The sequence below is a fragment of the Pimephales promelas genome, chromosome 18 (genome assembly GCF_988280905.1).
Source record: "Pimephales promelas chromosome 18, fPimPro1.hap1.1, whole genome shotgun sequence".
NCBI lineage: Eukaryota > Metazoa > Chordata > Actinopteri > Cypriniformes > Leuciscidae > Pimephales > Pimephales promelas.
Window position 1 is genome coordinate 1437576 of NC_142786.1, and position 25904 is coordinate 1463479.

Below are 25904 nucleotides of genomic sequence, written 5' to 3' on the forward strand. Positions count from 1 at the left end.
TATATTAAACTCTTTTTATTTGGGTACATTAACACCCAACTTTAAATCCATACAATGAATAGACAGGATTTTGATGCAAGATGAAAAATTGTCTGCCTTGATCAATCAGGATCGGGTTATTTTTGAAACAAAAAATATGTAAAAATGTAGGAACACTAATACTGGCTTTTGGGTGATAGATAAATAAATATGGAAAAAAATCCATTTGTGGCCTTTGAGAATTGATTTTGTATCACATTAATCAAAAATCTTTTTTTTTTCTTTCCCAGCCGTAGATGGTATGAACACTGTCACCATCTCACTGTAAAAAAAATATTTTCAAGATTTGTTATCACAACATATTTTCTTTTTTCAAATCAACTTTATAATAATTTATTTAGTTGAGATAACTTATTATTTTGAGTTTCTGATGATTAAATGAATCTCTTTCATTGTATTAACTCACTTTTTCCAGTTTAATCAACTTAAAATTTTAAGGCAACCAGGTTACTTACTTTTTTTAAGTTAAACCATCAATATTTTTTTACAGTGTGCACTTGATTATACATTTATATATCACAAAATCTTTCAGACTGTTGATGTTTGGCTAACATACGCCACGAGGCCTTCAACATTTCCAATAGAAACTCCTTTGAGAGAGCACAGTCCGCTCCATACCTCAGGAACACTCGTTTTAGCGCACCGAAACATTGTTTTTGGTATATACGTATACATGAATTATTAAACGGACGTCTTTGGCCACTTGTTGCGTCGCACTGATTTCCAACTTCCTTCCATATGATGATGTCACAGGAATGGCCTGTAGAAAAATCAGAAAAATATCCATCAAATTTATTTTTAGTTTCAGGATTTTTTAAAGTGAAATTGGAAATTTTTATTTGAAAGTTTTTAAAAGTTTCTTTAAATCTTTATTAAGAAAGATTATTGGAGTATTATTGCAATTTTCATTTTTATTAAAGACCATGACTATTATTGAGGTTTTTATTTTTATTCAATATTATTGGAGTATTATTGAGGTTTTCATTTTATTAAAGATTGTTGGAGTATTATTGGATTTTAATTTATTAACAAATATTAATTAGTTTTTAGTAAGTTAGTTACTTAGTTTTTATTAAGATTGGAGTTTTTATTTTTATTAAAGATTTTTGGAGTATTAATTGGAGCATTATTGGTGTACTTTTGGAGTTTTCATTTTTATTGAAGATTATTGGAGTATTATTGAGGTTTTCATTTTTTTAAAGCTTTCAATATTGAGGTTTTCAATTTTATTAAAGCTTATTTGAGGTTTTCATTTTTAAAGCTTTGAATATTATTGAGGTTTTCATTTTTATTGAATATTATTTGAATATTATTGAGGTTTTCATTTTTATGAAAAGATTATTAGAGTACTTAATTTACTAGCGATAATTGGAGTTTACATATGTATTATAAGATTGTTGGAGTATTTGATTTTTATTTATTAACAAAGATTATGCAAGTATTAATTGAAGCATTACTGGAGTATTATTGGAGTTTTCATTTTTTTTTTAAAGATTATTGGAGTATTATTGGAGTTTTCATTTTTATTAACAAAGATTTTACAAAAATAAATAAATCAAAATTTCATATTTAATTCAATATGTCACTTGCCATTTCTTTATAATTATTTCAGAAATTTTCCAGTAATTTCTGAGTGAAAATAAATCTTTTTTTGAGGGCGTAATGAGACGAACCCACTGAGTAACTGATATCAGAGAGTCCTCAGACGACATCGAACACCTGAAAGCGTGTGTGCGGTGGTGGCGGTGGCGGCGGCGCAGGTTAGCTAGCGTTCTCGATACTCTGGGATAAACTAGCTGTAAAGTGCTGCGTTCACCAGCGAGTCTCTGTGGTCTTTCAGCCTTCACCCGTTTCCTCTAATGAGCTTCACTCACTCCTGACGGCGTTCAGCAGCCTTTTAATAATTTGTGCTCTTGCTGCTGTTCTGAACGGCCTAGCCGAGCACTTTCGCTGACATTCTGCTGATGGAACGACATCCAGAAGTGCTTATGATTACAAAAACCTCGTTTGACTCCTCCCACTTCCCCAATATTAGCTCGGCTAAAAAAAAATCCATAAACAAGAAAAACAGGAAAGGGATCGGAAATAAATAAGCCACAGCTTCATTTTCTCAGGGTGTTTTGCACCACTTAACACACATTGTGCAAACGCAACACACCCAGGCGACGAGAACGAGGCGCGTCGTGTCAGAAGATCTGGGAGAGGAACTCAGGTGCCCAGTCCATGGCCGTCTGGGCCACCGCCAGCGCCGCGGCCCCCAGCGTGGCGGACAGACCCCACACCGCCATCTTGATGAGCTGGTTGGTGTTCGCCGGCTGGAGGCTCATGGGAAGGGCCGGCGGGTGCTCGTGGCGCTCCTGAAGCTGCTGGCGGAGGACCGAGTCCGGACGCTGCATCCGCGTGGACGACTGGAAGTCCGTGAAGGTGCTGATGGCGATTCTGACCAGAGAAACACACAAGACTTGTTTTAGTATCATTTTTTATTTTGGAATTCGTTTTTTTATACGTTACATTTTAATTTTAGTCAGTTTGTTGAGGATTTAAGTCAAGTGTTATTTTTGTATCATTATTATGCTAATTTATTCATATTTTGAATTTCATATTTCATTTTCGTTAAAAGGTTTAGTCGTTTTGTTGAGTGTTTAAGTCTATCAAATTGATATGCACATTTTAGTTTTATTAATAGTTTACATTTTATTTGAAGTTTTAGTCATTTTAATTCTTTTTTGGTCTAATTTAATCAATTTTATTTCAGTTTTAGTTTATTTTGATTGCATGTCACAAAAGTTTTAGAAATTTTGCTGCCTTTTTATCAGTTTTTTTTAAACATGTCCAATTAATTTCTATAATTTTTTTCTTTCAGTGCATTTCATTTAGTGCATTCATTTTAGTACATAAACCGAAACTAAATGGACATTAAAAATTTGCAAAGTTGTGTTTTTGTCTTCTTTTATTACCTGTCCATTTAATTTTATTGTCTTCGTTCAACTAACTGAAATAAAAACATTTATTTTTCTTATTTGTTCATGTTTGAATTTATTTCAATTAACATTTTTACTTTATTTTAATATAAGTATTTTTAAAATTTTAGTTACTGATCAAATTGGTTTAAATCTAGACATTAGCAATACTGCAAACACAACAAATGCTATAAACTGATTTAGTCTGAATATTTTCGCCAAGTATAATGTTTTGTGTTAATGGACCATATCTTTAACACTGTATATCCTAACCAGGCGTGACACACGATGAGTGTCATCTAACTTCTGTCTTCACTGAGAGAGAAATGGTGCATGAAGCCACAAAATTAACATCTAATTACACAGATTTGATGTTTAAAAAATAAAAATTTTAGCTTCCAAATGAACAGATAAGAACAGAAACAAACACTGTTTTCCTTCAGAACAACATGATCATGCACAATACAACCAGGAAAAGCCAGATTGTGGACCAAATGACATTCAACGACAGAAATAGAAACCAAGCGACCGACAAAAAGGGCACATTAGACGCCTGGTTAGTGAACAACAGCAAGAGAAGAATAACTGGGTGAATCATCAGAACAAAAGAACGAGGGAATTGGAACGAGAACGGAGGCATGGCCTCTAGTCTTGATCGGAGACACGGAGAGATCCTCATTTCTGGACTTTTCCCAAAATCCTGCGGGCTACACGAATCTGCCTTTCTCTCGACAGTTTAGAGGAAAAACATCATTAAAAAATCATAAAATATTCAATTCCATTTCATTAGAGTCTCTATGGAAGAATAGTAAACATGGAATGCAAATGCCTTTCACTCAAGATAATAAAACAGGCAGAAACACATTCAACATTTAATGAAAAAGTGCTAGAAATACCATCGGCAGGCGCTGACGGGCTCAACGTCGTCATTCGTTTTTATGCTTTTTTCCTCTCCTGCCTCTGATTCTCGGCTTTCCCCAGTTCTCATTAGTATCTACTACAGCTAATGCGCCACTGCTGGAAATAGCTGACAGGTAACAGCAGAGCAATTAACTTTTAAACTTTCCCTTTACCAGCGGAAGGCCCGAGAGAGCCAGTGGTTTGCGCTGACGAGACTCCAGTATAATGCAGTGACACAGCCGTCACTCACGCCGCCTTAACCTTTACTGAAAGGATCTTAACGCAGCTCTTTCCCATTCAGCAACAGGTTACTAAACCACCAAAGAACTCTTGCATCGTATCCAAGGTCTTCTGAAATCAAATATTAACTTCCTGTAACTTCATGTTTTAATACTCCAGTAAAAATGAAAAATTAATGTATGTCCAAAAACCGGATAATGTCGTACTTTTTAGTAGCGTTATCGTGACGTAATAATCTGTTTGGTTGTAAAATGCATCACCTGAATGAAATAAAATCGAATGTATCGTCCTGTGGAATCATTCATTCACGGACACACAGTATACGAAGATGTTCAACTAGAGATCTTCATCGCTGGCAAAAATATGAAGCATTTGCAGATTGGCTTTCACTAGACTAGACTCCAACGCTCTTGATGTTCTTAAATCTTACGACTCCTCGAGTGTGAACTGAAAGCGCTTCAGACGATTCAGTGCGTGAGGAACTGAACAGCTGATTCGTGAACCGATTTAGACAGATCTGACAACTTGTTTGATGAAGTCTTTGAACAGGATCGACTCAAAAGAGTGATTCATTTTATACAGCACGCTTGGAATAAACTCATTTAACCCTCAGGTGCTCTTCGTCATTTCTGACCGAAAAATTTTCTGTTTTGAATTTTTAAAAATCACAGCTTCATCAGAATGTTATGAAACTTGGTGACTTTTATGGCATTATGTATGTGAATACAAAAAAAATTGAGGTCATGATCCGAGCATGCTAAGTGGTCTTAAAAAAAAAAAAAAAGTCACACTTGTGGTCTTTGGTCAAAAATGACCCCCATAGGAAATGAATGGGAAATTGACAAAAAAATTAAAAAAATAAAATTCTTGGAATTTTTGTACGTGCAATCTACAAATCGGCCACAATTCTAAAAAAAAAAAAGTACACCGCAGGAAAGGGGTGACACTCTACAACATCTAGAGTGCAAAACAGACACACCCACACACATACAAACACACTTTTATACACATACACACCAATAAATTTTGATTACAAAAAGTATGTTTTGAATTGTTAAAAATCACAGCTTCATCGGAATGTTACGAAACTTGGTGACTTTTATGGCATTATGTATGTGAACACACGAAAAAATTGAGGTCATGATCTGAGCATGCTAAGTGGTCTTAAAAACAAAAAAAAGTCACACTTGTGGTCTTTGGTCAAAAATGACCCCCATAGGAAATGAATGGGAAATTGACAAAAACACAAATTCACAAATTTTTATTTTATATATTTTTTTTTTTAAAAATCGTTTTTGAGATTGTTCCAACTATATATTCAAATCCACCAAAAAAAAAAAAATGTGTTAAACATCTGGGGAATTCACATGCCTCTCCATAGAGAGCTGTACATGCCATCTAGTGGTTACACCATGATTCTACGCTTTTTCTCTATACTGTCAACAGATGGTGCTAATTTTCTTCAAAAATTTTTTTTTTTTCTGAAGGCCTAGACTCTATATTAAACTAAAATACTGCATTAAAATTAAAAAATATATATATATATATAAATAGAAAAATATATATATTTTTCCATGGCAAAAATAGACCATAAATATTGCATAAATATTAATAAATTCAATCAAATTGTCTCAAAATACTAAATTACAAAGAATAAATATTATAGAGCAAAAATAAATTGCATTGGTTTTACTGGGATGGAGGAAATTTAATTTCTAGGTGTCCGGTCACTTTTGACCGGGAGGATAACAAGTGCGACTCCGAAACGAAGAGCACCTGAGGGTTAACAACGAGAGGAACATCGCCCAATGTAACAAAGTAAAAGTACAGGAAAATACCCTGCTGCGCGATCTGTGACAGTAGACGCAGCGTCAATTATGTCATACTAACACATTAGAATTGCGAGAAAATAAAACGATATTCGAGAAAGCTATTTATGATCCCAACCCAACTTTGATTAACGGCGATATTTTTTTTAATCGCCCGATAAGAGTCTCACGTTAACGGCCCGAAACACTGGTGCAAAAACCTAGTGATTGCTATGTACAATATTTACTGAAATCTAATTTGCAAAAATAGTGTCTGGTGGCATTGGTGCCAAAACAACTGATCCTGGTGAATATGGGGAATGAAGAATAACTTTGTTTGACCGTTTTCTCACACAAAGCTTCACAAGGCTTGCATATGGTCCTTTTTTAGGTGTTTTTGTACTTTGTGGAGCTTGTCAGACGTGAAACTACCTGCTGTTGTACGGCGAAAACCGGGAGAAAATTCTACTCAAAGCAAATACAGGTTTCGAAGGACACGAGGGTGAGCAAATAATGACAGAATTTTCGTTTTCGTGTGGGGGTGACGGTCCCTTTAACTCGTAACGTAATCAGCTCTGCAGGGAATCTCTCTTCCTCCATCTTCAGAGACGAATCCTCGTCTTTGGTTCCTGCTCTCTTCAAGGTGGCACGTCTGACGGTCTTTGATCGCTTTTTCTCCCTCCCTCTTGTCTCTAAAACAGTTTCTAATTTTACCGTTTCCTCTCTCAGAAGCAGCAGATTGTGTGACCTCTGTCACATCAGTCTTCTGTTTTTCCTTCACCCTCTTCCTCTCGCTCAATCTGTTCTTGCTGTGGTGAAGAAGATACAGCAGATGATGGATGTGTTTACGCTGGAGGAACATTTCCACGGATGCACTCAGTCAAACCATCACAGCTCCACAGTCTTCACGGAAACCCTATCCTCATCTGCCTCCTCTTTGAGAGCCTTGTTCACATGCACATGTGTTAATGCAGAAAATATGAGGGCAAACCTTTGATATATATATATATAGATCTACAGGTGAAACTCGAAAAATTAAAATATTGTGCAAAAGTTCAACTTAAAAGGTGAAACTAATATATTATATAGACTCATTACATGTAAAGTGAGATATTTCAAGCCTTTATTTGTTATAATATATATATATATATATATATATATATTAGGGCTGTCAAACAATTAATCGCATCCAAAATAAAAGTTTGTCTTTACATAATATATGTGGGTGCACGGTGTATAATTATTTTGTATAAATATAAACACACACACACATGCATGTATAGTTAAGAAAAATCTATTATTTATATATAAAATATTTATATATAATATAAATTAATTATACACAGTGCACCCACATATATTATGTAAACACAAACTTTTATTTTGGATTGCGATTATATATATATATATATATAGGCTATATTAGGGGTGTAACGATACCCTCATGTCACGATTCGATACATTTCACGATACGATATTATTACGATACTCTAAGACAAAATTAAATGTTGATTAAAATGCTAATTTTGATATTACATTGTGTGTGTAAATGAATCGTCTTGGACTTGGTGAAACCCAAAGCACAGACAATAGAGACACCAGAACAACAACATTCATGATTCTGAAGATGAAAATACACAATTATTTTAGACGAATATGCTTGAACTCTTTCACTGACTAGCTATATTTAAAATATATTTAAAAGTTTCCATTTTGGGCGAACTATCCACAAGACACATTGTTGCATTTTTGTATAGCGATATACACTCTTAGAAAAAAGGGTTTTATATATGTAGCATAGGGTTGCTTTACTCAACTCCAAAGGACATTTTATGCTAAAAAAGGTTCAATAATGACAAGAAAGAACACAAAGGTTCTTTAAAGGCTATTATTCATTCATATAATTAAATTATTGTTTATTAAACTGTTGTAGTAACTTAATATCACATTTTAATCATGCAGATTTTTGGAGGATAAAAACTGAAAAGGCACTCGTTGTGTCATACTGATTAATTACATTTTTTAACCCCCATTTCTTGAATTTTGTGATCGTTGACATGCATTGCATTTTAGGGGTTCCAAATACGTAGCACTTTAGAACCTTTTAAGGTTCTATATAGAACCTTTCCTTCTAAGAGTGTTTTGTGACACGATACATTGTTACACCCTTATATATATATATATATATGAAGAGTTTAGATGCAAAAGCCTCTAAATGCCATTTGAAATTTTCTTCTTTAATGATGATTTTTATCAAACTTGTATATTTAAGTTCTGTAATTTCACTTAAATAACAATTAATAGGTAATTATCATTGCCATTTAAGTGAAATCACTGAACTTAAATATACAAGCTTGATAAAAATGATCATTCTAGAAGAAAATTTCAAATGGCACTTAGAGGCTTTTGCATCTGAACTCTTCATATATATATGAGACTACTGTCAAAAACATTAAAATCTCTTGCCGACCCCAAATAATAAAGTTACAGCCTAAGGGTTAAATATGCACTGACTCAAATCGGCCCCTACAAGTGTAACATGCCTGTAAACCTGATCACCATTACAGCCCTGGGAGCCTGTTATTGGCTTTTACAGCATATACTTATACCCTTCTCTCTCTCGCTGTCATAACGTTATGGGTTAACACAGTTCAGTGGGATGCTCTAATTCAATGCGTCCTTCCATCTAACATGCATGATGGCCCTATTATTAGACACTTACTGCTGAGATGGTACGTCCAATTACCCATCAGTCTGCACTCGGCTTGTGTGCGAGTGTGTGTGTGTGTGCTGCAGGCCTTTGTGAATCAGCCCTGATGTCCTGATGACCCGTAAGTGTTGGCGCTTTATCACTTCACCGTGAGCAGCTCGTTCAAGCGTGTTGTGATGCACCAAAGGCTTTTGCTTACTGGACGCTCTTAAAAACACATAAAAGTTACAGGTGGAGGTTAAACGATCCTATATACTAAAGGTCTACAACTCAATAGTCTCTACGCATTCCCTCACAGCGATTCTTTCATCCTCAGAAGAGCTCGTTGTAGTCTGGGAATTTGTGACTTTGGTTCTCAGAAGAATGATTAAAAACCCGGGTTAAAAAAAATATACAATATCGGCCACCATATCGGTATCGGACCATTTTAGATGTTATTATCGGTACAAGAAAATTTGGCCGATATATTAAAGCCGATTAATAATGGATTATTTCCCTCAAGCTGAGACACTTCAGATGTGCGCTGTTCACCATGACGGTTTTAAATTGCTTTATATATGGATGAAATCACTTCGAAAAAGGAAAATACGGTTCAGTGTAACATGAGCAGCGCAAGTCTGTCATATAGGCGACATAAAACATGAGAATATTATAATTGTGTGTTTAGGAGATGGCTTTTAATGGTGAGACTTTTGTTTTTATAATCAGGCTCTCAAAATAGTAAATAAGAATTTTGATTTTGATTTATCGGCCAATCTATCAGTTATCATATTTAAAATATAAAGAATAATCGGTTATCGGTATCGGCCAAAATTTTCATATCGATACAGTTTCTCTAACTAACCCATCGCTGCACATTTCAGATCTCCCTTATTTAACGGATTAGTTCATTAGCTCACCAACCGCTCAGTGACCTGAATTAGGCATGTCAAATAAACCAAAATGTGAAGTTATGTGAGGTTCTGCAGAAAAATAGCCCAGAAATCATATGCAATAAAACATTCGACAGATAATCATCAAAATTATAACAGTTAAAGGCTTGAAATATCTCATTTTGCATGTAATGAGTCTATATAATATATTAGTTGAATTACTGAAATAAATGAACTTTTGCACGATATTGAAATTGTTCGAGTTTCACCTGTTTATAGTAATATGGGATGCAAAAACAGTAACATTATGAGTTAAAATTGTGAAATAGAAGTTGCATTACAAAATAGATGCAAATGTGAGATTTGTGAGACGAACAGATGCAATTAAGAGAAATAAAAAGCCATTGGGAGACAGGAGGTCAGAATTGTGAGATATAAATGTTGCGATTCTGAAAAATAGATCCAATTGGAAAGTATACGTTTGCAATTATAAGAAAAAAAAATTGTGAGATAGAAAGTTAGATTTGTGAGAGAGAGAAAAAATAAATAAAAATAAATCACAATTACTAAAAAGAGATATAAAACAAGAACTGTGAGATTGAGAGTCAAAAATTAGAGATACAAGGTCGCCGTTAAAGGAAACAACCTGCACACAAACATCCTCAATTCATACAACCTAGAGCCGGTTAGACACACAAACACACGACAGATGCTCGTTTCTTCTTTCCTAAACATCTAATCAAGCCCGCAAAAGGCAGCGCTAACTAACAGCGAAAGATGAGATCAGAGCATCGGTCTCGGCGATAACATAATTTCACTGCGTTTATGAAGTCGGGTGCGAGCAGAGGGCAGGGTGTTAGCCTGAGGGGGTATTAATGAAGAACATTTGGGGGTCAAAGCCATTAGGGAGGACGTGCCACTCCTCATTACAGCACTCCACAGGGTCAAACAGAACAATAGAGATCAAGGTCACAGGTCACAGCCTCGCGACAGGCTGCTCATTTCACCGACACACACACGTATGTTCTTCGCTTTTCAGTGAGGCCACAGATGCTGGTGGGGGAGGGGTTATGCAAATTAGGGTAGTGCATTACTAACCCAAAGGGGCGGAGCTTAGTTATTGCAGGACTGATTTGCATAAGACAAAAATGCATGGTGTTAATATCTCTCTCACACACCTTCCTGTCTCTCTCTCTCTCTCTCATTTCGTCACTTTCTTATTCTCGTTTCTGTCTCTTCTCTCTCTTAATCTTCATAGGCGACAGCAGACGCGGGGAGATCTTAAACAAGACAGATCTCCCCTCTGATGGCTTTTTCAGCGCTGAGGGACTTGAATTCAGTTCCCGCTGAACGCCGGAGGAATCGTTTCCCGCTGCCGTAAGAGATAAATCATTAAAGTGGCTTCACCTGAATCTGCAAATGCAATCTGCAGCGTTTAGACACACAGGGCCGAGACGCAGACAGCTCCGGCTGAGCGTCCTTCACGTCACAACAGGGGCGCAACAGAGGGGACGTGATATCATCCTCAATAGCTCCACCTGATGGACACAGGTGGAAACCAACACCCCTCAGGGCCAAAGAATACACTGATACAAATGATTTTGTGGCGAAGTAAATACTACAGAAAAAAAACAATTTCATTTACATGAAAAAGGTTAGTTCAGGCAAGAATTAAAAAAAATAAGTAAATTCTATAGTGGAACTCAATTAAATCGTGTAGAAATGAAAGCGTAAATATCAACATTATAAAATTAAGTAAAATTACTCAACTTTCCCATCATGCACTGGGCCATGAATAATTAATGAGGTTGATTTTTCACTGTTTTCCAGCTGTATTTACACTATTTTATCATTACTTTTGTTGTTAGGATTAGTAATTTGCCATTTTGTGACATTTGGAGTTCATTTTCTGCTCAAAATGACACATTCAAACACAAAAACGATCTATCAAATGTTACCGTCAGTGTGTATAGTCTACCAAGTATTGAGGTCCGCATTCAGACACACTGCAAGTAATGATTACTTAAATTGTGTGGTCTAATTCATTCAAAGTTATATTGTATGAGCGAAATGTTGCATTAAGAAAAATTCAATTAAATAGAATAGATATTACTTAATATTTAATTAGCTAAATAAAAATTACTTATGTTATTTTCACTTAACTTAGTTAAGTATAGTTTACTTAATAATATGTGTGAAATCTACTCAAAAAATATCAGTGCAAAAACTTGCTTTGAAAAAATTAAGTAAATTTTACTTATTGTTTTTACAGTGTAGTTTAAACCCATGTGTGTGTGTGTGTGTGTGTGTGTGTGTACTGAATCCTGCAGTATAACAGCACTAGAACTGGTATGTTATTTGTATGCTAGGTAGGGCTAAACTATTTGCCTTAAATTATTACATTGTTTAAATTAATACATTTTTAGAAAACTGTGATTTGGATATGTACATTTCTGAAACACATAACTTGGACAGTATCCTCTGATAACAGTCACTCTAAATTGTAATGTGGACTCGTGCATTGTGAAAAGCAATATATATATAAATAAATGTGCATTGAATTATTAGGGGATAAAAAAAACCCTTTGAACAGTTTGTAGTTTGCACTGAAACTGTCTTTTGGACCTTGAACCGTTTGGTCCCCATTGAAGTCCATTATATGGAGAAAAGTCCTGGAATGTTTTCATCAAAAACCTTAATTTGTTTTCGACTGAAGAAAGAAAGACATGGACATCTTGGATGACATGGGGGCGAGAAAATTATCAGCAAAAAGTTTTTTAAAAGTGAACTATATGTGCCGTCGCTTGTCACCTGTTTTTAAAATACTTAAGTCATGATAGAATAAAGGCTTTTTATACTTTTCTAAAAATAATTTACTCAAGTGCCTTGGATTGTTTTTGTTTTTTTAGTGTTTTTTATAAGTATAGAAGTATTATATGCTGATAGTTTCTCATAGTCTTAACTGAAGACGTAAAAAACCTTTGTAAAAGTGTGTGTGTGTGTGTGAATGTAAGAGTGTGTTTGAGAGTCTCACATGTTGCGTGACTGCAGCGCCGCAGACTGGGTCATCAGAGAGGGCGGGCAGCTGATGATGAGTTTCTGAGCTCGACCTATCAGATCCTCGTACGGCAGATCCTGAGGCATCTGAGACAGCAGGTGATGAACGCTGGCCATATCACACTCGCTGCTCTTCACTTCCTTCTCTCTGTACAACACAATCTGACAAGAGAGAGAGAGAGAGTTACGATGTTAAAATTACACTTCTGACGGCCCTTGCACACTGAGTTTAAAATTTTCGTATGCTTTTTTTCGTGTTCGTGATTCGGTGGATCTGAATCATCAAAACACCATTCACACTGCATGCTACGGATAGAAAATCGAACCCGATCTGAATTTTTTTTATGACGGTCGAAAGTTTCGGAGGCAGCGTGATTGACATAACGTGAGGTCGTGTTTATTTTTTAACGTGTGAAAATTTCAGACTTGAAAATCAAATTCACTCCAGTAGGAGAGGTTTCGGTTCAAAGAAGTTTGAGGTTCATAACGTTTTTTTAATGTATAATAAAACAATAAACTAGTTTCATGTAAACTAGATAGCCATAAGCAAAAATATTCAGGTTAGAACAAGAAAAAACACTTTGAAAACCAAAGGCACTGAAGGATTTACCCAAAACTGTGTGTTGAACCCAAATTCTGCCCTATTTATTTGATGCTTTACAGTTTTTTCTTTTTGTTTGATTTATACTTTAATAATAATTTTATAGGATTTAATTTTAATTTTAATAATAATTTTATAAGATTTGATTGTGTAAATGTTTTATATATAAATAATCAAAAAATTATGTGAATAAAAAAACTAACTATAATTCAGTAAATAAAAATAAAAAATGGTAATGCATAAAAATACTAACTGTGAATGATTTTTGCTAATTAAAAATCATATAAAAAAAACTGAATTAGCTGAAATTGTGTTAAGGACCATTTCTGCAAAAAAAATAAGTTTTTATAGCTTTCAAATTGCCTTTTCTTTTTTTTAAGCATAAAACCTAAAATCTGTTATACTCAAATTAGGAAAAAAAACAAACTAACTTAATCTTACCTTAACCTTAATTAAAGATATATTTTCTAAAAACAAATCACACAAATATTGTCTTTTTTGCTTTTAAATTGATATTGTTTTAATATAAATAAATAAATATATAACTCATGGACTAAATCTAAAATATATTAAACTGTGTTCCAAAGATGAACAGAGGTCTTACGGTCATTAATGACATAATTTTCATTTTTGGGTGAACTAACCCTATAAAAGTACAATAAATGTTCAATTTTTTTTAAGAATTGTTGAAAGGTGTCTTTTTAACAAATGCAACACGTTCCCAAACTCGTGACTGACCAAAATAATCATGATTATGATTTTCTTCCCATAATCGAGCAGCCCCAGCCATACCCATAAAGTAAAGCTCAGCTCGCAGATGTTCATTCACCCTCCTCACGCCGGTCAGAGGTCGAGCACGAGTGGCTCAAAGCCGAACCGCAGCTCATCCACTACCTAAGATGCAGGGTGAACTATATTTCCGGCTGGCTTTCTTATCCTGACTTCAAACGGCCCCCGGCCCCCGTTGTCTCTAACAGGGGAGCTGCTCGTGGAGACAGAAGAAAGAGGCACGGCGTTTAAAGGATTCTAGCACAAACACGCAGCCTTCCACACAAACCTCTGGTGAATTCATTAGAGTTGTTTAATTAACTGATCCCGCTACAACAAAGTGCCCTCGATTCTCGCATTAGACGAGGAAGGAGTGGAAAAAGAGAAGAAAAGTCTTTGCCTCTCTTTTGGAAAGAGGTTTGTTGTTGTTGTGCTGATGAATTAGCGATCGCATAAAAACGAGAATTAACAAATACGCAGGCAAAACATGGTAAACAACGTCTTGTTTCTGGATTACAAAAGCTTGTGTGGAGTCTGAGGGGCGATTGTTCAGTGTTGCTGTAATTGCAGAGTATAAACAACTGTTCTTAGCAAAAGAGCGCTGGTCTTTAATGTTGGACAGATGTTAGACGGATGTGCGTCACATGCAGGATTTTATAGAAATATACCCATAATGAAATTCAAATTCAGTATTTTATAAATTATCAGTTTAGAGATCAAACAGGACATTTTGAGAAATTATCTTTAATTATAAGTTGAAGTAAACTCAATCAAATATTATAGTAGTAATTAAATAATACTATAAAATTTCATTTTAATCAGATTAAATAAAATTACATAAAAACATATTTATCTCAGTTAGTTACAAAGGCATCATTTTTAATTGTCATTTACAACAATTACTAAAACAAAAATTAAAATAAGTGATATATATATATATATCTCACTTATTTTAATTTTTGTTTTAGTAATAGTATATATATATATATATATATATATATATATATCACTTATTTTAATTTTTGTTTTTAGTAATTGTTGTGCTGTTGTAAATGACAATTTAATATATATATATATACGGTATAATATAATAAATAAATAAATAAAGAATAAATATTTATTATCACTATTAAAAATAAAAAAAACTTAAATGAAAATTAACTGAAATAAATAAGTTTAAGTTTAAGTACTAAAAATAAAATAAATGAAAGCTAAATAAAATAAATAAATTGTAATAAATATTCTTATATCAATAAGTATTGTTTAATATTTAATATTAATTAAATCAAAATGTACTAAAATAAATACGTTGAAGTACTAAATAAATACGTTGAAGTACTAAAATTACTATCAAATAAATGAAAGCTAAAAATAAATAATAACAATGTCAGATTTTAATATTTATAATTTCATATTTAAATTTTAAATAATACTACAGAATAAAAAATAATAAATGTTAGATTAAAATCTTAAATGAGAATTAGAAATATTGCCTTGGAAACTAAATAGTTGAAGTGAAGTGAGGGTCTAAAATCAGTAAAAATGAAATAAAAATATCCAGTATGAGCACATATACAATAATAATAAGTCTGCATTGGGCCAATCATCTGAGACGGCACGATTACTCCGCACTCTTTACAGTAAGGGTCATTTCACACTGTGTTTCACTGCACAGCTAGTTAATTGTTTTTCTATGTAAACATGAACTAGACTGTTAACTGTTTTATCACGTCTCTCGTCCCCTTTTTCAGCATCGCAGTCTCACGTTTCTAAAAATGCAAAGCTCATATTGATTCCCATTTTTAAAAGCATTCAATGTGAACGTCCCTTTGCGCCCGTCACATTTATAAGGAAAAAAAAGCTTGTCAAATTAGACAGATGAAACTAAAGAGCTTCTGGTGCTGATGTGTCAATGGTATCTTACCAGTACAAATGTGTATTGGTGCATTTAAGATAAAAAGCTGCTTTCAGATTTTCAAAACTAATTTGAATGTGTGAAAGCAGCCTTTTCGGCATTTTTAGGATGCCCGGTCAAGTTAAAAATAGTTTTAAAGAACGCTTCTCGCTCACGAACACTGAAAAGGTCAGAACGCAGCACTGCCTCGATCGAGTCCTTGAAAGCCGGGAGATGGACCGACTAAAGTGAGAGAGAGATGCTCGTCCTCACCACAGCGGCGAAGTAGATGGCCATGAGTGGGTGAGACGCCAGGAAGAAATCATAGAGCCGCAGAACATGCCGGAAATCTGACAAGACGTAGCCGTACCATGTGATCAGCCAGCTCAGGGCGAAGATGGTGCCCACCTCAGACCTGCAACACACACACACACAAGCCATTATCAGCAGAATCAACATCATCAGGTCAAACTGAACAATTTCACATCATATATATTATTATGTTTTGCATATTTTCCATCTTGGTCAAACTATCTATCTACAATTTATTACCGATTCTATTTATTTGGATAAAGAGCTCTTTTCCAAAACGCGATAAACGCCATTTTAAAAAAATGAGTTTGTCATGTCATTTTGCTGTGTACTGAAACTATTCACTGCTCCATCAACGTTTCATGACAAATCGCTATATTTCCTTGTTTAAAATGTACCGCAAGATGCAGTTTCCAGTTTCCAAACCTATTTTTAGCCCAAACGCGAAACAGCCTCTCGTCTCGACTCTCGATCAGAATTCGGTGAGTGCTCTACGCAATCCAACATGGCGGCACTCGAACAGAGGTTTGTTTATGTTCATTCATTGCTCAAAATGAGTGCTAGTTTTCTAGTCGACTAGTAGTAGTTCATTTAAGCCATTAGTCTAATCACATATATTTATTAGGGCTGTGCAAAAATTAATTGCGATTAATCGCATCCAAAATAAAAGTCTGTGTTTACATAATATATTTGTGCGTATGCATGCATGTATATATTTAAGAATTATTTGCGCTTAAATTCTGTATATATAAATAAATACATAATCTATATTATATAAATATAAATATTTTATATATGAATAACACATTTTCTTAAATATATACATGCATGTGTGTGCATTTATATATATACAAAATAATTATATACAGCACACACAAATATATTATGTAAACACAGACTTTTATTTTGGATGCGATTAATCGCAATTCATTTTTGCACAGCCCTAATATTTATTATATTGTAACTGATATCCAAAATAATCAATATCGAATCGAATTGCAAGCTTGTGAATCGAAATCGAATCGTGAAATTTGTGTCAATACCCAGCCCTAGAAAATTCAGCTTTGATCACAGGAATAAATTACACTTTACAATATATATTCACATAGAAAACAGTTATTTTAAGTTACTTAAATAATTAAATAATAATATTTAACAATAGTTTTTTGTTTTAATCAAATAAATGCAGTCTTGGTGAGCAGAAGAGACTTCTTCAAAAACATTAAAACTCTAACCGATCCCAAACGTTTTGAATGGTAGTGTATATTTGGTGTCCATGTACTGAGGTTTGTGATCCCCGCAGCAGTCGACACAAACTCGCATTCATTCATCGCGTGCCTCATGTAGAGCATGTACCTGGTACATTAGTAAACATCCTCAATGGCAACATGACCTTTCGAAAGTGCCTCTAATCTGTGAAACTGACATTCAAACATGACAGGACACAGCAGAGCTCTCCCGAAACTCCTCTAAAAACCCGCCGAAGCATTAGCATGTGCAAAACACAGGAACGCACGTTTGACACGTTCATTAATCACAGTCACTGATATTCCATGTGAGCAATTTAACGGCGCTGTGGGCCTTTTCTCTGCCCTGTAAAAGTGCTGCAAGGTCACGAGCACATGCCGGACGAGGATAAAACTCTCCGCGTGACCAATAACAATAGGAATCGTCAGTACGACAGTGGTGATATTTAAGAGCTCAGTAAATGTTGCACGCACAAACAGGAACGGAAAAGCAGCAACATTTCTTTTTTTAGGGCTTTTTAAAAGTTCTGCGGTTTTATTAACTTGTTTGGAAAGATTCATAAAAGCAAAAGCAACAGCACCTGAGTGAGCAACACCATTAAACCTGTGGACCGCGGCGAGACGCGCCGATGCAATATTTATGAAGAAGCTCTTATTCTCTACATTTTAGATGAGTCGCCATTAAAAATAACCTGCTTTTACAAACTAGAGCTGGGAAAAGCCTCACGCAATGCAGAGCTACAGGTTAATGTGAACACACTCTCTCTCACACACACAGAGTCGACATACGTTTTTTGGATGTCATAAATGAATCATATATCAGTGATTCTGTTGGCTTGTCAAACCGAATGGTTCTCACACGGACAAGCAAGAACGCACGCAACTTTACGCATCGGGTTTCAAAGGACAAATAAACAACACATGGCTGTCAAAAGCTGGAACGCAAGATGACATTGAGAGTGTGTGTGTGGAATACACAACACTTTAAAGCGTCTGACACAGAGCTCAATAAAGATAATCCGTGTGTGTGTGTGTGTGTGTGTGTGTGTGTGTGAGTTTCAGCCCAGATCTCACATTTATACAATCTATCTTATTAGGGCTGGGTATTGACACAAATTTCCCAATTCGATTCGATTTCGATAATGATTATTTGGGATATCAGTTCCAATAAACGGCTATAATTTTTATATTATAACCATTGAGAAATAATTTTCTCAAGGAAATCAAATCTCTTAACTAATGCTGTAAACTAGTTGTAGCCTATAGGCTTCATTAGCCTAATATGAAGGTAATAATGAACTGTTTTGTAGCTATACAAACACTTAAATTACACTTTTATAATATAAGATTATATGAAATATAAACATTTAAATGGTGGCTGTCATAAAAACTTGCCAGATTTATTCAAATACGCATTAAATATTGAAGAACATTAAGATTATAATGCATATGTAATATGGTGTATATATTTAGAGTTATTTTTTTCTAGTTGACTAACGAGTTTATGTGGGTTTTCTGAGGTAAATATGACGATACATTGATTACAAGCTGTTTAACTGACGTCTTTCTACGGTTGAAATGCTGATTGAGTGAATCAATGTGACATGATCCGGATTTGGATAAGTTGTACTCTATCTTTAACACACTTTCAGATGCTCATTCATGTTTATTTGGCGCTGTGACTGGTATTATTAAGCCGGAAGAGAGATCAGCGCTGCTGCTTCTCCAGAGCGATCTCACGCCACAGCGACAAAACGCTATTTATGTTTTCGAATTTCTAAAGAAAATGAACGTAATTTGAAAATTGAGACTTTGTTTCATATCAATAGTAACAAAGGACAAAGATTATTACGATTTTTTGGATGCGCGCAGCCCTATACAACGTTCCATTCATTCAAATGAAACAGGATGACTAATCGATTCTTGAGATTTAAGAATCGATATCGGTTCGTAAAAATGACAATCGATTAATATCGAGAAATCGATATTTATTACCCAGCCCTATATCTTATAGTTACTGAACAACTTGTACATGCATTTTATGCAAACTTAAATATTTGTCATTTCTGTGAGGTTTAACTACGCCTGCTGATATGCATGATAGCGAGCATACATTAGATGAGGATTTATCAATATTGGAAGAATGATTACTGTACAACAGGCTGAGTTTCATGTTTTCAGCATTCTGAGTAATATTTAATGCATTTTTTTTTATTTACTAAGAAAACAAACGACAAATCAACGACAAAACAGCTTAATCATAACAGTAACATACAATATGAGTAGGGCTGGGTATCGTAACAAAATGTTCGATACCGATACCTTGACGATACCTTTTTCGGTACCAATTTTATGGAACCAGTTTTAACAATATAATATTACCTAAATTTTTATTTTATTTTTCAGTTTGTTGACTTTTTCACACTCATATTTTGAGTATAACGCGTAAACTAGTGTTTTCCGCCACAGCCAATCATGCTGCATGTTTATTGTTTCACTGACATTGACGAGATTAACCACTTAGGTACTGAAATTTGGTACTGAAAAACAAGACATGTTTCGATACTCGGTAGTACCAAGGCAATTCGGTCGGTACCTAAAAAGTACTCGGTACCCAGCCCTAAATATGAGACAAGCTAAACACACACAGTTTAACGCGTACTCTTTTTTTTCTTCCAAAAATAAAAATACAAACAAAATTAGAAGAATAAGAAATAAATAGGTTAATAAAAATCATTTTAAATTCCAGAGTAGAGGCACATCAACTAAACATTACGCATTTTAGGCTTAAACATAACTCAAAAGATTATTTATTTATTATAAATCATTTCATAAAGTGTGGGGGGTGGGGGGAAATCTAGTTCTTCAGTAGATTTTCTCTACTGGCTGAACAATTATTTGTTATATTTAATATTTTTATGACATTTATAATAATAATAATGTCCAAAAAAGGTTAAATGCAGAATTAAAATGTTGACATCTGGCCCAACCAGAACAAATGTTGAGTCCTGTGACAGTGACTCTGATAAAACGGTCTCCAGTGAGATTATTACATAAAGCATGTGTGTGTGTGTGAGAGAGAGAGTGTGTTTGTGTGTGTGAGTGAGTGTCCTTGCGGAGAAATCAGTTTTATAACTGAGTGAAGAGTACATCACAGTACACACACTCCTACTCCCCTTCTCTCACCTGATTCAGTGTACACACACAGCTACTGGAAGGAAACAAACGTGGACATTTGAGATTCATGTCACAGATTTCAGCAGCTTTTATAGTCTCAGACAGTGTATAAGTGGGAGATAACCCTGTTAGAAGGCGTCACTCCCTCATAACTCGGTCTACACGTTTAAAGACGCCCTCTGCTGCCCTCTTCAGGACAGGGAACAACATTAACCTCAGACGTCAGACTAAAAAAAAGAGTATTCCCTTTGACATGGATCTGTTGTGGTGTTGATTACCACACAAAATTGACTTGTCCCTCAGTTTATACTTACTTTTATTCAATCATTCCAGAAGATAAGCAACAAATACTTGTTGCAAAAAATGGATAAGAAGATAAACTTCTGGTTATGAAAGTTATGCAAGACATTTATCAAACCCACCAATCAGTTCATCTCCTAAAAAACAGCCTTGAGTGGTTTACTGCTTTTATAAAGTGGTGGCAATGTTCATTAAATAACTTGGTAATAATAAATCATTCACACCAAAAAAAGCAATGTAGTTTATTAGTCAAACTGGAGACCGTGTACAGCCGATTATTGAGGTGTTTATTAACAAAGGCTTCAAACACGACTCAACTAATCTGGATTTAGCGTTTAATCTCTGTGGTTCATCTAACGTAATCTCTGTAATTGATCCACGTTCGTATCTGCATATTCTAGATGCACATGAGAGAGTGGATCAATCGCAGATAATCACTTGTCAGCATAACACAATCGAGTCTACCTTATCATGAAGTCGTGCAACTCTCGGTCGACTCGCTCCAGAATGGGCATCAGGTAGTTCAGGATGTGTTTTGTGTTGTCCATGGTGGGGTCCATGAAATCCCTGCAGTTCCCAAGAGAAGGCGACAAACACACAATAAATGTCTGAGGATACGTCATTATCACAATTAGGGGTCGACCGATATGTGATTTTCAGGGCCGATACCGATTATTACAGATCAAATAAACCGATAACCGATATTTTGAACCTATATATATATATATATATATTAGGGCTGTGCAAAAATTAATTGCGATTAATCGCATCCAAAATAAAAGTCTGTGTTTACATAATATATTTGTGTGTGCTGTATATAATTATTTTGTATATATAAATACCTATGCATGCATGTATATATTTAAGAATTATTTGCGCTTAAATTCTGTATATATATATATATATAAATACATAATCTATATTATATAAATATTTTATATATGAATAACACCTTTTCTTAAATATATACATGCATGTGTGTGTATTTATATATACAAAATAATTATATACAGCACACACAAATATATTATGTAAACACAGACTTTTATTTTGGATGCGATTAATCGCAATTAATTTTTGCACAGCCCTTATATATATATATATATACATATATATATATATATATATATATATATATATTTTTTTTTTTTATTTATCCTTTGTTTTACCAGGATAGTCCCATTGAGATAAAAATCTCTTCTTCCAGGGAGTCCTGGCCAAAATGGCAGCACAAAAAAGTTTCACATAAATTACAATACAGACATAAAACTAAATCTTACATACAATTTTAACCAGGGCTCATAAAATAGACAAAAGTTCATTGTGATCGTACTTGTCAAAAGGTTTAATAGACATTGAGCCGAACCACTTTGATTTAGGACCAAGATCCCGTGGGTGAATCGATCTTGTACCGATTAATCGTGCCGCTGTAGGTCAGGTTAACTCACCTGAGATGATGATTGGACAGTTTCTCCATTATCGCGATGGTCATCCTCTCTCCCACCACCAGCAGGAAGGTCACCACGAGGTCATGATAACCCTGGTAATAGTGCAGTTGAGGATTTCTCCTCAGGACATCCAGAATGATGTCTATCAGCTGCTCCTGGAGAACCTCTCGCTCGTCCACACGCATGCCTGAGAACCATTACATCAACAGCAAAACAAGTCATTTTAGTAGAAAAGCAGGGCAGAAAATGAATTATTCCAACAACACAGGGTCAAATACACCCTACAGACAGACATGATGAAGTGTAAAAGTCGCATTATTCTTCTTAAAACCTCAACTGTCCAAATATCACATGGGAAGCTCAATGTATTTGTGATCAGATATATAGTAGGGCTGAACAATTAATTGCATTTTCAATAATATTGCGATATGATTATTTTTTAACCGCAACACTCTGGTGACACGCTGGACTAAAGCAGTAAAAGTAATTATTATATTATAAAATATTTTAAAAACATAAAAACTTGTGTTTTTAATCGTGATTAATCATTAAATATTTGTGATTAATCTTTTTTTTTTAATTGATCGACATATATATATATATTAGGGCCGTCAAACGATTAATCGCGATTAATCACATCCAAAATAAAAGTTTGTGTTTACATAATATATGTGGGTGCACTGTGTATAATTATTTTATATAAATACACACATGCTTGTATATATTTAAGAAATATTTTGATGCATATACTGTATATAGATTTATATATAATTTATATTGAATATAAATATAAATATTTTATATAAAAATAATATTTTTTTCTTAAATATGCATGCATGAGTGTGTATTTATATATACAAAATAATTATACACAGTGAGTGTACCCACATATATTATGTAAACACAAATTTTTATTTTGTATGTGATTAATCACGATTAATCGTTTGACAACCCTAATATATATATACACACGTATATATATATGTGTGTGTGTATGTGTGTGTATATATATATATATATATATATATATACGTATAAAACACTAAACTAATATATAATATGAGTATTATAAATTTGCACTCAAATTGTTATATTATACTGATACTACAATCTCAAATAAAATTGTTATTCAGATTAATATAATTAGGTAATGGAAGAAACTACTGAATTAAAGTAGTTTGTCTTATTTTTTTATTTGCAATGAAAAATATAGTTTTCAAATCAATTTTTTCATGCTTTAACTGTAAACTTCTATGGCATACAGAACCACCCACATCTATACTTCTATCATCTCAACCGGTTTATCACTCAGCCCTGATATGTCTCAAGACTCTCCAGACTGAGTCTGTTAAATCATGTGATGGTTTGTCATGTTTACTGACTGATATATCAGATTCTGACCTTTCGGGAAACGCCGCATTGACCTCCTGACATCGAGCACCACTTGTCTGTAGTCTTTGTGGTTTTCTCTGACATCTTTGGCTTTAAAAGAGGAAAATAAGAAAAAGTAAACATCACTGAAGTATCTGTGGCATGTTCCAGACACACAAACTCACACACTTACAGGGCTTGGCAGGCAGACTGTACACATTGATGCTGAGGAGTTTGGGCCAAACTTTTCTCCTAATGTCATCCGTCAGCAAACCGCCTTCGCTCACAGCCGCCCGCCGCAGGGTCTCGATGTCCACGGGGTCACAGGTCAGGGCCTGATGGATATCAAGCAGCTTCTGTTTCTTCCAAGGCAATTGTTCTGCAGATAAAGCACAAAAAAAATCTGATGCAGGGTGCAAAATTAATGCAGAGAGTAAATAGTTAATGGCCATTTGGCCGCTAACGTCCTTGGAAATTTAAATGTGTGTGGCTTAAATCAATGTAAGAAAAATTTTATCTTGTCAGGTGATATCTGATGCAGTCTGTATAGGCAAATCAAATCAGAAGTCTTTAAACATCTTCTAATAACTTTTAACGTTACCTCAGTGGAAAGTAAACTGGCAGAAGTAAGAAAAGCTTTTGTACACAAAACTTCATATAGAGGTTAAAGCACCAAAGGGGGGTGACATAATGCAAATAATATATATATATATATATATATATATATATATATATATATATATATTATACCACATATATAGAAATAATGAATCTCGTATTCATTGATGTGACATTAAGGACCATAATTCAATGACATTTTAACAGTAACACAACTGACATAATACTGGACCTGTCAATCATTCAGTGTCAACATAATGGGTCTTCGTACACGTTCAGTGACATACCAAAAGTCTTAATCACATACATTTAATGATTTTCTAAGAGACACCATAACGGACCTCTGACACAGTCAGTGACATTATAACTGATTTCCCTCATACATTCGGTAAGTTTATAATGGACCGACACCGGTAACTTACCTTCGTGTCTCCTGACAGACGCTTGCGATCCGCTCGCCGGCAGTCGCTTCCTCGCTTTTCTCATCTCTTATAGAGACTCACAGTCATGAGCATATCAAATACATGCGGTTGTGTTCACGATAATATAATTTTAATTCAAAACTGGCAGTAAAAACGAAAGGAAAGTGGCATTTATGATTCCCGTCAGATCTGTGTCGTTACGTGGAGAGGAGTGCTCGTCACCCAAGCTTTACTAGTCGTCTCTTATTGGCTGGCAGTGCCGGTGACTCACTCAACCATGACTGCTGTCGACGTCTCAGCTGATTGGTTTAAAGCAGTTTAAAGACGTCACGAGGCTCAACGCCATTGGCTCATTTCAAACTTGATTCTGCACCTGCTCATAATGACAGGCATGCGGCGTGTTTGTATTTACAAATAGGTCTATATGAGTTATGTAATACATCAAACTGGCTGAAGCAGCTGCTAAACCACAATTTCAAGTTTCAATATATATTTTTCACCTTTAATTTTTGAAAAACCCAGTATGTGTCCTAATCAAATCAAAAGAGAAAATTCAGATAACCTATTCATAAGAGAAATTATAGACATTCTTATTGCAAGTTGTCTGTTGAAAATCTGCAGCTTCCTAATGTGGGACAGTTGTGTTCCCAATGTGGGACACTGAAAAATCTATGATAAAATACCAAAAATGACATTGATACATTTTTTATTTTTTATTTTAGATAAGTCTTAGTTAGTAATTTTCTTTGAATGAATGAAACATGTAAAATAACAAAATCTTTAGTTAAATTATCCATTTCCAGTAAACCAGTCTCATAGTCCATAAACAAGACCATTATAGTGATGCATTTGTGAAACACCTAAAAATAAACAGATAAACTTGGGACCAAAATAATTAGGTATAATTACAACTAAAAAATAAATGTACAATTGTTTCTGTTTCCTCAGCACAATGGAGAAACCCCTTCTTTAAACTCACTGATAAAATCATTACACATGGATATTTATTATTTTAAAGTGAGTTTCTTTGACTTATTTATTAGGAATTACATATTTCTTAATATCTGACCACAGATTCTGAAAAAAGGTTATGAAAATCCTGTTTCCATTTCATAAATGCCTTAGGTGAAACATTTTTTTCTTTAGTTAAGATTTGTCTA

General features: G+C 34.4%; 1 protein-coding gene across 1 annotated transcript; it reads right to left on the reverse strand.

Moving 5' to 3' along the window:
• LOC120483423 (TBC1 domain family member 20) lies at positions 1–24985 on the reverse strand. The gene is made up of 9 exons (XM_039678450.2): positions 24745–24985; positions 23898–24083; positions 23735–23815; positions 22334–22520; positions 21351–21452; positions 16123–16264; positions 12564–12748; positions 2198–2478; positions 1–799 (listed from the first exon to the last, which is right to left on the reverse strand). The coding sequence occupies exons 1-8, from the start codon at positions 24806–24808 to the stop codon at positions 2226–2228; spliced, it is 1200 nt and encodes a 399-aa protein (XP_039534384.2). The 5' UTR covers positions 24809–24985; the 3' UTR covers positions 1–799; positions 2198–2225.
• Positions 24986–25904: the final 919 nt, after the last annotated feature.

Bases quoted from the DNA above. Each gene is read 5' to 3' on its own strand.
- LOC120483423 (XM_039678450.2), bottom strand. From the start codon at position 24,808: ATGAGAAAAGCGAGGAAGCGACTGCCGGCGAGCGGATCGCAAGCGTCT. The intron at 21,453-22,333 runs GTGAGTTAACCT...TGGGAACTGCAG, and splicing joins CTGTCCAATCATCATCTCAG to GGATTTCATGGACCCCACCA. The intron at 16,265-21,350 runs GTAGACTCGATT...TGTGTGTTGCAG, and splicing joins TTGCACGACTTCATGATAAG to GTCTGAGGTGGGCACCATCT.